This window comes from Callionymus lyra, chromosome 2, assembly GCF_982586985.1.
Source record: "Callionymus lyra chromosome 2, fCalLyr1.hap1.1, whole genome shotgun sequence".
Lineage (NCBI taxonomy): Eukaryota > Metazoa > Chordata > Actinopteri > Syngnathiformes > Callionymidae > Callionymus > Callionymus lyra.
The window spans coordinates 37,860,496-37,877,164 of record NC_141819.1 but is presented as its reverse complement, the minus strand read 5'-3'; the positions used below and the strand labels follow the sequence as shown (position 1 = coordinate 37,877,164).

At 38.1% G+C, this 16,669-nt stretch overlaps 1 protein-coding gene across 1 annotated transcript in view; it reads left to right on the top strand.

The window, feature by feature from the left end:
• Positions 1-8,917: 8,917 nt before the first annotated feature.
• Positions 8,918-16,669, top strand: part of fam20cb (FAM20C golgi associated secretory pathway kinase b) — a 63,745-nt gene continuing 55,993 nt past the window's right edge. The window contains exons 1-2 of the mRNA XM_087785016.1: positions 8,918-9,758; positions 12,451-12,626. Of these exons, the coding sequence (XP_087641142.1) occupies positions 9,265-9,758; positions 12,451-12,626 (670 nt within the window). The 5' untranslated portion in view covers positions 8,918-9,264. The remainder of the gene's footprint in view (positions 9,759-12,450; positions 12,627-16,669) is intronic.

Sequence of the window (16,669 nt, the reverse complement as noted above, 5' to 3'; positions counted from 1 at the left end):
AGTAAGGTAGTTCTTCATTGGGGGGTAATGGTGATAAAATCACAGGTACAGTGGTCCTCAGACCCAGGGCAACTTATGTCCACATCCAACTTTCCAGACCTACACACATGCAACTCTTTCCTCGACAACTTTAGGCTTTAAAACTGTTTTGGGTCCTTCATGTCTCTTGTTCAACACTGCAGAAAACTGACCAGAAACTGTTTCCTTCATTTGAGAAAAATCTCTCAACTCAGGAAAATGTTGTCACAACACGATCTTGAGATTGTAATCCATGCGTTTGTGTCTTCTCGTCTGGACTATTGCAACAGTTTATTTTCATGTCTAAACAAGAAGGAGCTGTCTCGCCTGTAGTTAATATAAAACTCTGCAGAGAGAATTTTTACTCGCTCTTGTAGAAGAACTCACATTTCCATGATCCTTAAAACTCTTCACTGGCTTCCAGCTTCAAATTCTGGTTATTAGTTTCAGATCTGTTCATGGTCAGACCTTACATCAGTGATATGATCCAGCCTTACACTCCAGCTCGGGCTCTTAGGTCTGTAGATCAGAATCGAATGATGGTCCCACGCACAAGCTTCCGGACAAGAAGAGAGAAATCCTTCCAGGCAGTTCCAGTACCTCTAATTCATTCATTTTTATTTGTGCTTTTTCATAATTTTTAAAGTGCTTTGTGACCCTGGTCTATAAAGGCACTTTACAAATAACTGTTAATTAATCTCTCTGATTTTCAATAACTTTTGTCAGTCGACAAAGCTGTTTTTCATGGTTTAGGAAATGGTTACAGCCAAAACCGATGCAATAATTTACCCCTCCAAGTCGATTTCTTCACGACGTGCGCTAAGTCCTTTCAAGGGGCGACTTTAAGGATTGGTGACACGGTGTGACAATCCTCTAAGCCTGATCAGTCACAAAAGAGTGGCCATGGTTTGGGTGAAAAAGATTGAATCTCCTGTAAAGTAAGTGTTTTCAGTGGGCGGGGCTTAGCCACTGAGAAGATGTGGCATAAGTAGTAATGTGGATGAGTCCAATGATCTAAAGGGATGTATCGTTGTGCCTCAACTCTGGGAATTGATGTTGGAACTTCCGCAGTGAGATTTATTGCTCAGTGAAATGTGAAGGAGGCCTTGTGGTGCTCTTGGTTTTCTGCCAACAAAACAAAACTTAGAAGTGCTTTGCTGAGTGGCCTTCACAGACTTACTGGCAGAACAAAAACTGTGGTTCATTGTCAAATCTTCTATACCTACGACAGTGAATTCCTGCTTCGGTGGCTCTAGTTCTTTCTCATTGATCACTGGTTTCTTTATAAATCTGTTCGGAGCCCAGTTATTATGCACGTAGGTGTAGAAAATGTATAGAGAAACTTCTTTCAAGATACTTTTTACTGAATTTCGATTTGTGTTTAGGGGAACAAAAAAAACGGCCATGAGTTTTAATGGGTCTCATTTTTATTTTGTTCAAGAATGGAGCCTCAATAAATACACAGAACTAAATGGAGGTAATCTCAAACATATGCTTAGGAATTACTCTCGTGTTTTAATATGTTTTCAACACCATAGACCAAAGTTGCTTTTGATTCTTCGGGTTCTGTTATTTTGGGGGGTCACCCCGTATTAAAAATATTCATGAACAAATACAAACACACGTTATTTTTCATTTATCATTGGATTTGGATTACATTTTTTAGATTTTTATTGTTAATCTTTTTCTTTTTTTTAAAGCACTTTTTAAGCACCTTATGTTTGCAGCCTTTTTGAGCAGCAGCACTTCAGTCCTTTTATTTAAAATTGCTCTTTTAGTCAAATCCATACAAAAATACCAAGAGCAGCAGGACGTAATTGCCTTTTATTAGGATTCAAATACTGAATACTGTCAAGATGATTGAACCTCTACTGTTTTATAATGGCATGTTGGGAAATTATACATCTTATTGGACTTTTTTTTGTTGTTGTACTTAATCTGTTTTATAGCTAGAAATGCTGCCAAAAGCGTATGATTAGTTCAAATCTCCCGGCGTCATTTTTCAGAAACAATGAAATCCCTCTGAATAATGCATTTAGTCTAAATGAGATGCCAAATTATTCTTATCACCAACTTCTCCTCCCCCCTGTGAGCGATGATCACAAACAGAACACGTCTTTCCTTACACAAACTAAATATGCAATCAGGCATAATGTCAAACTTGTTTTGCGTTGACAATGAGACGAGCGTCAACAAAGATATTTGGTGTGTTCAGAAGGAAGAAAAGGAGATGACAAAAGAACACGGGGGCCTTAAGGGATGAAAGCGATCTATAGTAGGAGGATTTTAAAATAAAAGTCAACTGAAGAGTAAAGAATTTGCCAGTGCAAATACCTGCTGGTGTTGAGAAGAGTGAGCTTCAGTTAATGGAGTGAAGATCTGAACGACTGGTAGAAAGCAGCAGAAGAAGAGTTGAAGAGCAGCTGAGAGCAGCTCCAGGCTTATTGGGGCCAACAGAGGGCATTGTTATCGCTAATATCCATTCAAATGTGCTCTATCAGATGCAGCGAGTGTGGCGCTGCTCAAGGATGGAAATTAGTCTTGTTCCCGACTAAATCCTGGTCACGCCGAGGGCAGATTCCGACAAATGAATTTACCCAGACAAAACATGTGGAGAACCAGCTGTACTGGAAGAGACGAGCAACTTTCCTTCCACTCTCCGCCTTAATATCTTAGATTTGAACCTGCTGCGTTCACTCAGTGTTCGGTGAAGTGAAAAGTTTGAGTAAATTAAATATTTTATGCTGGAAAAACTTTGATTAGTTTTGTGTTTTTAATTGGATGACATTCCTTTACTCTTTACCCTTACTCTTTGAGGACATTTGAATTATCGAAAAAGATTAAACATACAGTACACATACTGACAAATAATAATATAAACAAAAATCAAGGATTCAATTAAAAAAACATTAAATGGAAGTTCAAATGCAACAAAGTACAGAAATGGGGGAAGGAGTTAAACACACTAAATAAAACATTTTATTTTTGTTATATAACCTGGTGTAAAAACATGTGAGAAAGGTAGTCGCCTTTTGTTTATTCAATATATTGGAGTAGCCACATTATATTGTATGTATGCCAATGTTTTTTTGAAGATTTGTAAATTTAACTTTTAAAAAGAATAAAAAAAAACGTGTTTGAAAAACTGATTAAATCTAATTTTGTTTTACAATGTTCTTGTGAGGGTTATAAATATTAGGGCCTTATATTTCATTTAAAACACTCACTAACAACTCTGTAAAACCTGAAGACAGGCATATCCAAAGGGCGACCATTGGGGCCATTTGCTGCCCTTGAGCTTCTTTCATGCGGTTCCTCATCTCCATTATAAATAATATAAAAGTCTTCAAATATCCACAAGCTATTTATGAACAAATCCAATGAGTTTTGGTGTTTATTCCATAAGATTAAGGAGCTTTTATTTTTTTAAATCTATCTTCTGTCTCTGTTCACATTAGACCCCGGCTTGTTTTCCCTTCATCAATCGTGGCCATCCTTAAAAAATCAAAAGTTTGGACCCCCTCCTCTTAAAAGAAAACTGCTGAGGCTCACACGTTCCATTGATTCATAGTAGATCAAGTCCTCGCTTCCACTATCATTCATCTCATAGTCCAGATGTCTTTCATACCAATAGTGTCTTTAGCGGGTGTAGTCTTAGGTTAGGGTTTAGATGAAAAAAAAAGGATGACTTTGCATATTTTAAATCAGGTGTTTGTCTGACACACTCATGTCTCATGACTACAAGTCACATCAAGGCAGGGACACGAGTGAAAATATCATTTTCTTAACTTGAGAGATCGTAATCAGGTCAGAGATGAACTTGTTGATCAAAACAATGAATTCAAGTTGAATCTTGAGCCATTCAGTGAATTAAAAATGAAACCAGTCAGAGTTATGTTTCTCCTGGAGCTCACAAGTTCACAGGGTTTGTCTTTCGCAGACATAGTAATTGCAATTATAACCTGTATTTAAGATTTCCTCATGAAAGAAGAGTAATGAAATAAAATCCTTGAGTGAAACAGCATCACATGCAGCATGAAATGATTAACAAGGTTGGGTCTTTTTGTGTTTTTCTTAGAAAATGTTTTTTAAAGCAACCTAAGACTGTGTAGTGTAACATCAGCGGAACACGTCTTGCAAAGCGGCAATACCATTTTAATCTAATACACTTTTATTCTTCCTGTATTCAGGAAATGTATTAAGTAACAGCAGTTAACAAAACATATATACAGTATATTACCATACACATTATATTAGGCATATAGTACACATAATATGAATAATAATGAAAAACAAAATAATACATTTTAAATAATAAATTAAATAATAACTAACAATCATAACATTATAATAATAAAATATAATCATAAAATATGATAAACAGGCGAAAACATAAAATAATAATTACAACACTCATAGTAAAATGAAATCATAATATATAATAAACAGGTTAATATATGATATAAATATGATGCAAGTGTGAAACTCCTCTGGTCAAACTGTCTGGATGTTTGCTGCACACCTCTCCTCAGATGTGTGAGATTAGCTACAGTACAATCCTGAGAGACACAGTGAAGTGTTGAAGACATTAATCTTGTGTATTTACAACCTGTGCTGGAGTCAGCTATCTCCTCTTCTTCCTCCTCCCGCTGATCTTGTCTCCGCCAAGTCTTCCGATGCTGTTGATACAGAGAATATCAGCGGGTTGTGTTCCTCGGCCCTGCTGTGATGTTTCACGATACTGATCTGAAGGCCAGTGTCAAAATAAAATCGCGTTCACCGTGCGTCACAAAGGCTGATATCTGACACTGTAAAAAGGCTGGTCCGTCCGGATTAGCGCTCAGATTTCATTCCACATAAAAGAGCTGGATTAATAAACTGCCGAATCTCACATTAGTCTGCTCATATTACAGGAACAGAAGCAGTAATGACCTCTGACAGCACACGGAATGAGAATTCTAGGCTGAGAGGAAAACGAGGAGCTGACGTTGTACAGTCTTGATTCCTTCAGCGACACAAGACGGGTCCTTGTGAGGAAGCACTGACCCATCTGCAGGCCCTGATCCATGTCTGAGCGACATCGATACACATTTATCTCTGATTGTTTGACCTCAGGCGAGTCAGCCGCAGGCTACGCTGGCTCTGGACAAGCAGACCTTTGTCTTGCACCGTATCACTGACATCAGACACTAATGGAGTTGATGGACTATTGTCTCTAATGGGAGGCACTCGTTGCTAACAGTCCCCAAAGTATTGTACTTAGAATCTGTACATGTTCCATCTGGAGCCTGTGTCTTTCACTTTTTCAAAACTCTAAATAACCTAATATGGAACTCTAACAAATGAAAACAAATCTTTGGCTGCAAACATTTTGGCCTCATGTTCTCTAGCTAGAGAAGTCTTACTGGAAACAAACTATTTTAATTGATTCCCAACAATCTTGTGCAAAAACGTCATTCTTCTAATATTTACTTACTTAAAGCTTCTCAAGGCAGTTTATTTATCTTGTGTTAGTTTCAAGGGAAGCTAAGAAAAAAAAAGAAAAAAAGAAATGGAAATTATGAAAGTTTTCTAATCATTTCAACCATTTTTTACTATATTGGTAAAATAAATGCTATGAAACTAAATTAAAATCCTCACATATACCCACTACTATCGGTTATTTGTTTTGTGAACTAAAACTCATAATCTATAAAGGTAAAACAGTTGGCCTTTTATTAGAAATGTAATGTCATATTTGTGTATTTGTAATTTCTGTCCAATTACCCAATTATTCGTTGTATTCGTTTCGAATTTTCAGTAGAATACTCAATATTTTTAGGAGAATACTTAATTAAGATAAAAATATTAAATGTAATCAATTATAATAAAACGTACATATTGGGGATCTGAATAGTGGTTTAATAAACATATGCCTAAAAACAAACATCAACAATTTATTTTTTTTCTCTAATTTAATACTTAAAACGCTATCAATTAATGAACAAGGTCTGTTGTAAAATAAACAATATGTGTAACACGTAGAGATTATTCACATTAATACACTGAAATACGAGCATAATAATATGTACGAGTCGGTCCTGGATGCTATTTGCTGTATTGGATGTAAACTGCATAATTCAACCACAGATGAGATATTTAAACGTGTTAAAAATAAATCTTTAAAAATGCCAAACAAGGTTTTCCGTCAAGATCCGATGAGTCAAATGAAAAGGACATTGAGTGAAGCTTCAAAGAGTCTTCATAGTCGTCAATATTTTGATCTTCTGAATGAGATAACTCTCGGAAACCAGCTCGTGTTTACGTCTTCAAAAGACCCTTTTTTTATATAAAACCCTGAAAAAAAAATCACACCCAAAATTTGATCATTCCTCAATGCTAACATCACGCTATGTTTTTGGCTTTTTTCTTGGAGTGTTGAAGACCAGGGCGAGCTTTAAATGTTAAGTAATGATTCATGGTTAGCTCCGTAGTTAAAGATCATCACGTTGAGTTCAAGATTAGCTCTCATCCCGACACTGCTATTTTAAATCTGCCTGTATATCAACTTAATGAACATTGGACACAAATGTTTTCGTACCATGACGTAAAACAACCATGGAAACCGTCTCCATTTGTCCCTCTTTGCCGTCAGCTGCTGCCCGAGTACAACTACAGTCTCTCTCTCACGGCGCTTTTAATTATAAACTAATCTAGAGAGGTGATCACAGACGCCACCATCACTTACTCAGGCGAGGATGCTGTACTATTTAATGTAAGCATGGCTGCAAACGTGGCGCTGTTGCAATTATCTGTGAAAGAGAAAACATTAGAGGATTTACAGGTGAAAGGTCAAAGACGGAAGAAAGATGAGTTTCTCCTTCTCCCATGAAGAAATGAGCTCCCTGGTTTTTCATTTCATGCAGCTTTTATACATGATAGGAGACGTGATTGGAAGTGAGTGGCAGCAGCGAGAGATGGAACTGGATCCTCGGACAGATGAGAGGACTAATAGACTCGTCTCGTGTATCGTCCATGGATTTCGGGAGGAATCTCAGACATCACATTCCACCAGATTAATTTTCGGAGCGATGGACGAGGTGTGTTTGTGTATCAGAGGATCCATTGTTCAGTGGATCCATTTAAAGATGTCGAAGCCAGTCTTTTATCAGCACCTCTAATCTTCATCCTCAAAAGAACCTCCAAGTAAAAGGATCTTCATTAAAACTTCTAAGCTATTTACGGACAGTCCTCTGAGGAATATCCATCAACAGACAGGGTGTGTCCCCTCCTTAAACATAATGGTGAGAACATCATCAGGAGTGACTCACAAAATACCTCAATATTATGTTTCACAACATGAGTCAGTGTGAGAAGGCGCTCTCTAATCATTCTTTTTAAATTGAAATTGAATTTAATTAAATCTCCTTGTAAGTGCTGATAACCATGACTTGAAATATATATTTAGATATAACATTTTATTTGATGAATACTGTATTTAAGATGTAGATATACAGTATAGATATCATTTAGATATATATTTAACATTAATATAAAAAAAATAAAGGGAACACTTAATGGCCCGTTCCCCAGACCTTAATCCAATTTAGCACATCTGGGACATCATGTCTCGCTCCATCCACCAACAGAGACTGATGCTTTAGTCCAGGTCTGGAAAGAGATCCTTCAGGAGACCATCCCCCTCAAGCCTCATTTTGGCTTGTTTTAAGGACATTACATCAAAGTTTCATCAGCCTGTAGTGTTTTTCCTCTTTGATTTTGAGTGTGACTCCAAATCCAGACCTCAATGAGTTAATACATTTAATTTCCAGGGATAGTTTTTATGTGATTTAGTTGTCAGCACACGTAGACAACCAAGTATTTAATAAGAATATTTCATTAATTAAGATCTAGGATGTGTTGTTTTAGTGTTCCCTTAATTTTTTTGAGCAGTATGTATATTAAAAATTAAGAAAGTAAGTAAGTAATTTTTATTTGTATAGCGCTTTTCCAGCCCAGGGTCACAAAGCGCTTGAACAATCAAAACAATATTCAATAAAGTATATATTTTAAAGATCAAGATAAAACTGAGAACACAACAGGAGTTCCAGAAAATCAAGTAAAAGCCTGAACAAATAATAACGTCTTCAGATACACGTTTAAGATTTAGATATACCTGTATAGTAAAGATAAAGCTACCTGTTTATATTTGAGATTTTGATATATAGTCAAGGTGTAGTTGAAAAGTTAACATTAAGATACCAATTTAATGTTTAGATGTATAATTAAAATGTATATTTATAGTATTTTATAGATAATCTAAATGTGGATGTCATGTAGATGTAAGATTATGATATATAATTTAAAAAAATCTGATATATACCTAAGATCTAGATATGTAGTAAAGCTGGAGATACATATTTAAGATGTAGATAAATAAGTAAAATGAGGATCTATTTTCAATATTAAGAATTATTATAATTAAGTCAACATTTGGATACAGATTAAACATTAAGTGCTTGTAGTGAGAATTATTGTTAATTATTATTTGGCATGTCATGAAAATAAATAAATGAGTAAATAATATATTTAACACTTAATAGATGCACAGTTATGTATTGTTGGTTGATGTTTATATTTAATAAGAACAGATAGTGCCTCATGTTTATTTATTTTGTCAACAAGAACGAGCTCTCACAGTTAAACGGACTCCTATTAAAAGTATTCTGGTCAAGAATACTAAGGTAGTTTCTCTGCCCTCGTCACTCATCCTCCTCTGTTGCGTTCACTGACCATCGGTGCGCGTTGGAATCTTCCAGCCAATCTGCGAGCAGTGACGTTGCGTTCAAGGCTGGCTCTATCTGCGCTCATATTTAACTCACACCCACAGTCGCACATGCTGGAGGTGAAGCTCCTGCTCTACCTGCGCACGGATCCACGCCGCGTGGATGTGGACCCCCGGGACTCCCCTCCACTCTTTCCCCGGAACCTTCCATGGCCGGACAGGACCCACGCACGCGCGCATCCCCGCACTTGATCGGATTTTCCGCCACTTTCTGAAGAGGATGTGGTCTCGCGCTCCACGGACCTTCTGAGCCCCCCACGCTGAAGACTTCAAGTGAAGATGGATCCTTCGCCTTCAACGTGTTCCTGCTGCGCGCGGCGTCCAGTGTGATCCACGTCCTGGGCGATGTAGCGAGCCTGCTGCTGTGCGCGCTCATCCTCTGCAGCAAGTACTCGCATCTGCTCCAGCGCGGCACCCTCAAGATGATCCTGCTGCGGAAATTCCGGGTCCTGATCCTCATGGTGTTCCTGGTGGCGTGCTCCATGCACATCATGATCGACTTGTTACCCAGGCTGGAGCGACACGGCGGCGGCGCCGGCGGCGGTTGCTCGTGCGCGCACACGCCGAGCGAGGAGCCCCAGAGCTGGGCTGGCAAGCAAGGCTGGAACAACAAGCACACGCTGCGGATCCTGCAGGACTTCAGCAACGAGCCCAGCTCCAACGTGTCCGCGCACTCCCTGGAGAAGACCCCGGGGGACAGGAGCCAGGTCTCCAGGAGGCTGGAGCTGCGCGGCCAGGACCGGAGGAGACACTTCGTCCAGGACTCCTTCTCCATGCCGGCGAGGGGCTCAAGGTTATCGGCTCTCTACGACCACCCCTTGTATAAGAGGGTCCTGCCGGCGCTGACGGACGAGGACACGCTCTTTAACGTCAACACCGACATCAGATTTGACCCCAAGGCGGCCGAGCAGGAATGGTACACCCCCTCTTTTAGTTTCATGGGGCCACAGGGTCCCCCAAACTACAAGAATAACCTTTTAAAACTAGTGATAAATGTGCGTTAAAAACAAACAATGAAGTGTTCTCTAGTTATTACATAGTAATTGGTCGATTACACTTAAATCCTGACATCTACTTGTAGTTATGATTATAATATATCACATTGGTATAAGTATTATTATTTAATTTAGCAATAAGACCAATGTTGGGCGATTGTTTTTCGATCAGGGGCCACATTTTATACAGTGGCTGACGGTTGTGAAGGGCTGTCAAACTAAACTTAAGGAGCGAAAAGCATAAAGTCAAGTAATAAAATTAAGCTAAATATGTTTAATTTTTCCAAATATTCTTTTCATAGTCACTTAAATCATTTTGATATACTTACAAAAAAGACCAAAAGCAAAGGGAAAAGGGCCTACATTAAAAACCCTGTCCGTGTAGAGAACTATAGAAATGAATACAAAATAAAATTGTTATTTTCACGAAGGGCCACATGAATAAAGGCAAAGGTGCGCACCTGGCCCCCGTGCCACACTTTGCCCATGTAAGAAACTAATGTTTGACATTATTAAAAACTATAGATAAATGTGCTCTGATATAAAAAATGAAGTTTGCTCATGGTATTTGGTAGTAACAAGTTGATTCCTAATTGTAATTCCACTTTATCTTAACATCAACTGACAGTTATGATTATAATATATATTAGATATTTAAACACTTATACAACACTTATATACGTTCATATTTAAACTATTATGGAAGTTGTTATGTTACACTGTGCAACATCAAACATTAGAAAATAACATATATAGTACAACTTATATAGTTTCATTAGGAAGGAAAATAAAGGACAAGTTGGAACTTATGTAAAAGTGGAATGACTTTGTCATTCAAATGTGGGAACGACAATACAAGGATAGAACTGCAGAGTAATTATCACTCGTCTGTACCTTAAACTAAGCAAAAAACTGTCCGAAGTTGATTTCAAGGGAATGTTTGCCATCCAGGTGTTTTAATAAGATCAAAGAAAATAGTAATTATTAAAAAATTATACTGGTTAGAACTGATACCAAAAGAGTTGCTTAAGGAAAGTATTACAACATGGAATTGGACGTAGTTCCATGAACGTTGTAATACTTTATTTGTCAAGCAAAAACAATATAATAATCATTATAGGTATTGAATATAATGTATGCGTCATAACATGGAGATTTACTGTACGACGCACAATTCTATCACCGTTTTTAAGATAGATTTGATTCCAAACACCAAATTTGAACCAAGAAAAAAACAGAGAAAATCTGTTATATAACGTTATAAAAAAAGCTTGAACGTTCTGACCCGGTTGGGTATCCTTCCCCAGGTGGAGGTGTAAGTAGGTGTTCAAGTATCTGGTGGATTTGTGTGAGATCGACAGAGGAACTGGTGCAACGTCTTCAGTCATCAGTCCAACCTCGCAGTTTCTTACCAATAAAAAGAAAGATTGGACGCTTCTGTGTCAAAGGATTAGTTCACACAAAATTACAATTCCTCTCATTTTCTATCCACCCTTAATTAACATGAATGTTTAGAGTGATGCATATCTTTTTGGATTTTTTTGTTTGTTGTGTAGCACCATCCTTGACCATTAGCTCACTTTTCTACGTCCAAAAAGAAACACAAATAAACATCTAAATACCTCCACACTGCTCGTCTGTAATCCCCCTCTTGTATTCAAGCGCTGACATGAGAAATTGTTCAGAATGAAATGTAATCTATGTCTATGAAGGGAACTTAAGTCAGCTAGGTTACCTTCTCACGGATGCTTCAGGGGTCCTACATGAACAGTGATGTGTTTTGGCCTGTATTGTCCACAAAGGCGTAAATAAGCTTTTTTTTCATATTCCAAGGAAGGTTTTAAACTAAATTAAAGCTCTGTAGCTAAAATATTAATTTTAAACGTCGCAAGTCTTCCAATGTTTGTTGCCTTCTTTAAGCCTTTTACAACTTATGACCCAATCTTTCAAATCATTTGGCGATCGGCTGAAAAATCCGCTAGCCCTTTTAAGTCCATGCAAGCTCCCCGGGCACTTCAGCTACTGAGTCTATATTTTAGGCCTGTAACAGTGGCAATGTGTGTTAGTATGGCAACGCTGTAAACATTTGCCCTGACAACTGCATCAACCATGAGAGGGTAACCTGGTCAATTCTGTATGTGGATGTTTTGAAGTGTGTCTTTTTGGACGTAGAACAGAGAGCGTCATTCGCGACCATTATATTGACACTGCACAAAAATCCCCTGTAATTCCACAATGACTCAGATCACTCTGAAATGATCCCAACCCTTAGTTGACACGAGGTTAAGGAGAAAACGAGTGAAATTTAAATCTTAGGTGAACTATCAATTTAACCATGAAACCCGACCGAAGCATATCCACCAATAAGTGGTAGATGAGCTCAGACTGTGGTAACTAGTAGAAGATTTCTTCTAGATAAGGAAGCAGCTCGGTGGTGCAGAGGTTTACGTTGTTTCCTTAAGTTTCCTCTGGAGTGCTTCAGGTGCTCATCTGCTGCTGCTCTACGCTGCAATTATGCTTCTCCAGTTGTGCACCTCTGCTCCGGGCTGTCTGGCAGCGCATCAATCCTCACTTCACTCTTAAAACTCTGCCAATCTTTTCCCTCTCACTCAGGAATGTGGAAGGCACCATGGAGGAGTTCAGCCCGACGGGGGAGCTGACAGCAGACTCCTACCCCAACTGGCTTCGTTTTCATATTGGAATTAATCGCTATGAGCTCTACTCCAGACACAACCCCGTCATCGATGCCATGCTCAAGGACCTGGTCACTCAGAGGATCACCAGCGTCGGTGAGTTTGATTGACCTGGTCTTAATGATTGTTTGTATGATTGGAGACTATAACGTGTCATCATTTGTTTCTTTACTGTTTATTTCCGTTGTGAAATTGTAATCAAAACTATATTTTAAAAATCCTCAAACGTAATCCAACCATTTTCATCTGTAATCAAACAATTATCAATTTTAATTTAAACAATTTTAACTGTAATCAAACAATTATAAATTATAATTTAAACAATTTTCATCTGTAATCAAACAACTATCACTTAAAATTTAAACTATTTTCAACTGTCATCCAACAATCTTCTTCTGTAATCAAACAATTGTCAATTATAATTTAAACAATTTTCAACTATAATCCAAAAATTTCCAACTAATATCAGACTATTTTCAACTGTCGTAAAAATGTTCAACTGTAATCCAACAATTTTCAACTGTAATCCAACACTATAGTCCAACAATGTTTAATTGTAGGAAAAAAGAAAATAAAAAACTATAATTAGCTCTAATAGTGAGGATAACAATGCATGGGTTATTTCAATTTTAATAAATTTCAGTGTGCACCCCCAAATAAAAACTACTATTTTCGGACCTAAAATATGTTTTTCTAAACTACGGCAAAAAAACAACAACAACTTTTGTTTCACGTGACGTGACACAGCTACACTTGTGTTTCCTCCGAAAGCATAATTCAACTTCTCTTACATTGTTGAATGGTTTGGTCAAACTTCTGCAAATGAAACACGTGATGCAAAGTTTCATCCACGCCAGGCTTTATTTACGTGACAAGCGTGACTCAGTGTATAGTGTTGCTGAACCAGATGATAATGCCGCGTGCACTTTACTGCTCCTCTATCCACACTCTACTACTTACATTTACATGGGATTGTCTTCCCCCCCTTTTTTTTCTGCTCAGTCCAGATCCCAAATTCCATGCGAGTAGATTCAAGGTCACCGGTTTTTGCACTGGACGTGAAAAGCGATTAGGGAATCTAGGTTTATCTGCCAATGACAAAGCTTTAACTGGCCCATAGCAAAGATTAATTACTCAGTGGGATTTGTGGAGATGAAATTCCTGCTGAAAAAACAGTTTTCTCTTCCATATTTTCTTAGTCGTATGCTCATGAAAATGAGTGACTCCTTATCTTCTTCTTCTTGATCACTTGATCGAGAGATAGATAGACGGAGTGATCTCACATTAATGAAAATATAGTGTTTTATGAATTCTTTAGTAAGTAAGTAAAGGTTGTTTGTAAAGTGCTCTAGACCAGGTTTATCAATCAAAAACAATATACAGTTAAAATATATACTTAAAAGATCAAGACACATAAGACAAACACAAGAGTCCCAGAAAATTAGGGAAAAGCACAAGTAAAAATGTCTTAAAATGTTTCTTGAAGGAGTCAGTAGATCCAAGCGCAGAAAAAATTTAGAGCAGGGATGTCAAACTAAATCACACTAGGGACCAGCGTTTGTCTTTCTTCATCAATTATGAAATTCCTTTCCTTACACTTAATTTTCACTTTAATAGGAAATCTTTGAAAAATGTTCTACATCCATAATCCATGTTTCTTATCTTATCTTCAACATAAGCATCTTCATAGGTCATAAACATAAACATTAATATACTTTTGTTTTAGGCCAACAATCTGGCGAGCCATAGTTTTAGAGCAATGATTATCGCAATGTTTAAAATCTCAAACTTTGTAAACAGCTGCGTGTTAAGTTGTACACTTGACTTTCAAATTCTACCTCACATGCTTCATTTCTGCCTAAAGTAACAAGAGGAAGTACAGAAGTGAAGGCCAGCTGGAGATTTGCCTGATGCAAATCTCAGTCCAGGAGTGAGTTTCAAGAAGAGTGATACGGAGAAACATTCTCAAGTGCTGATGTCCATTAAGTAGAAGTGAGAGTTCACCTGAAATTCAAACTTCACTCATTTTCTAATCTGTTCTTTTTTAGAGTTATAGGCAAAAATTATGGTAATTTGAATGTAGTTACTTGAGCTCAGTTGTCTTCGTCCAAAAAGACACTGAAAAACATCCTCGATACGTCTGTCACGTCCATCTTGCGTTAAAGCCTCTGCAAGAGGAATTGTTCTGAAAAAAACCTCATATAAGTCTATATTTTAAGTTTTTTTGTAGCAAAAAAATGCTTAATGCTAGTGTTTTTAGTTTATATAATGACATCAAAACATTGATACATAACGTAGGTTGTTCATGGTTTGTCTCTTAAATACGTTTGCAAAATTAAAAAAGTTACTTATGTAAAGTGAGATATTTGAGTCAACTTTCTAGTCTGATTAACAATGCAAACGTTACTTTTAAAAAGTGACGTATCTTCTACGTATTAACATATTAAATTAGACCTTTAGCGCCCCGAAAGAAGAAAGAAAGTTCAAACCAAAGTAAAGGTGTGTAGATGTCCATCAACACTGATTTATTGGACTTTTATTTTCTTAAAAACCTCATCCAAGATGGATTTACTGCAGAACAATGCAGACCTTTCAAATTCAAAGATTTCCTGAAATGTAGATTTTCTTGTACACAGAAAGAAAAGTGGGTTCAGGTGCTCCTTGTTATTTCCCATCTTGAAACATTAGATCTCAGATGAACTAGATTGATTTCTTCTGAGTATAAATGTCACAGCAACACACCTTTTGTTAAAGGAACTCATCTGAAAAATAACAAAATTACTTTTTAACAAACGTTGGCGAGTGTTTGTTGTTCCCTGCTCTTCATGTCCCAAGAGTACCTTTAGAATTCATTACAGTTTCTCATAAACAAGGGAACAGGAAGGCTCAACCTAGAAATATGAGTCCAGAGAGAGAGAAAGGGGATTCTCCAGAGAATAGACAAGGCGGGTAAACAGAGGAGGAACAGGTAGTGTCAGGGGAGCTCTCGCTGTCCTTCCTTTCTACTTCACTTTCTCTATCCATCGCAGAAAAATCTGAAAACACAAAGAAAAGCCAATCAAATAGCAGTATTTCATAGTCTTCTTATGTATTCTATCCTTTTTTTGTTTAAGTTATCTTTGTTTTCCATGCATTATAAAACGTCTCTTTACATTTTTTTTGCTGATGACTGCTTCATTTATATATCTGAAATTTGCGTTGAATAATTTAATCAATCTGTCAATAAACCAACCAATCAACTACCCAACTTAGCCCATACCTACCTACCTACCTACCTACCTACCTACCTACCTACCTACCTACCTACCTACCTACCTACCTACCTACCTACCTACCTACCTACCTACCTACCTACCTACCTACCTACCTACCTACCTACCTACCTACCTACCTACCTACCTACCTACCTACCTACCTACCTACCTACCTACCTACCTACCTACCTACCTACCTACCTACCTACCTACCTACCTACCTACCTACCTACCTACCTACCTACCTACCTACCTACCTACCTACCTACCTACCTACCTACCTACCTACCTACCTACCTACCTACCTACCTACCTACCTACCTACCTACCTACCTACCTACCTACCTACCTACCTACCTACCTACCTACCTACCTACCTACCAGCCTGCCTGCCTGCCTGCCTGCCTGCCTGCCTGCCTGCCTGCCTGCCTGCCTACCTACCTACCTACCTACCTACCTACCTACCTACCTACCTACCTACCTACCTACCTACCTACCTACCTACCTACCTACCTACCTACCTACCTACCTACCTACCTACCTACCTACCTACCTACCTACCTACCTACCTACCTACCTACCTACCTACCTACCTACCTACCTACCTACCTACCTACCTACCTACCTACCTACCTACCTAACTACCTACCTACCTACCTACCTACCTACCTACCTACCTACCTACCTACCTACCTACCTACCTACCTACCTACCTACCTACCTACCTACCTGCCTGCCTGCCTGCCTGCCTGCCTGCCTGCCTGCCTACCTACCTACCTACCTACCTACCTACCTACCTACCTACCTACCTACCTACCTACCTACCTACCTACCTACCTACCTATCTATCTACGTACCTACCTACCTACATACCTACCTACCTAC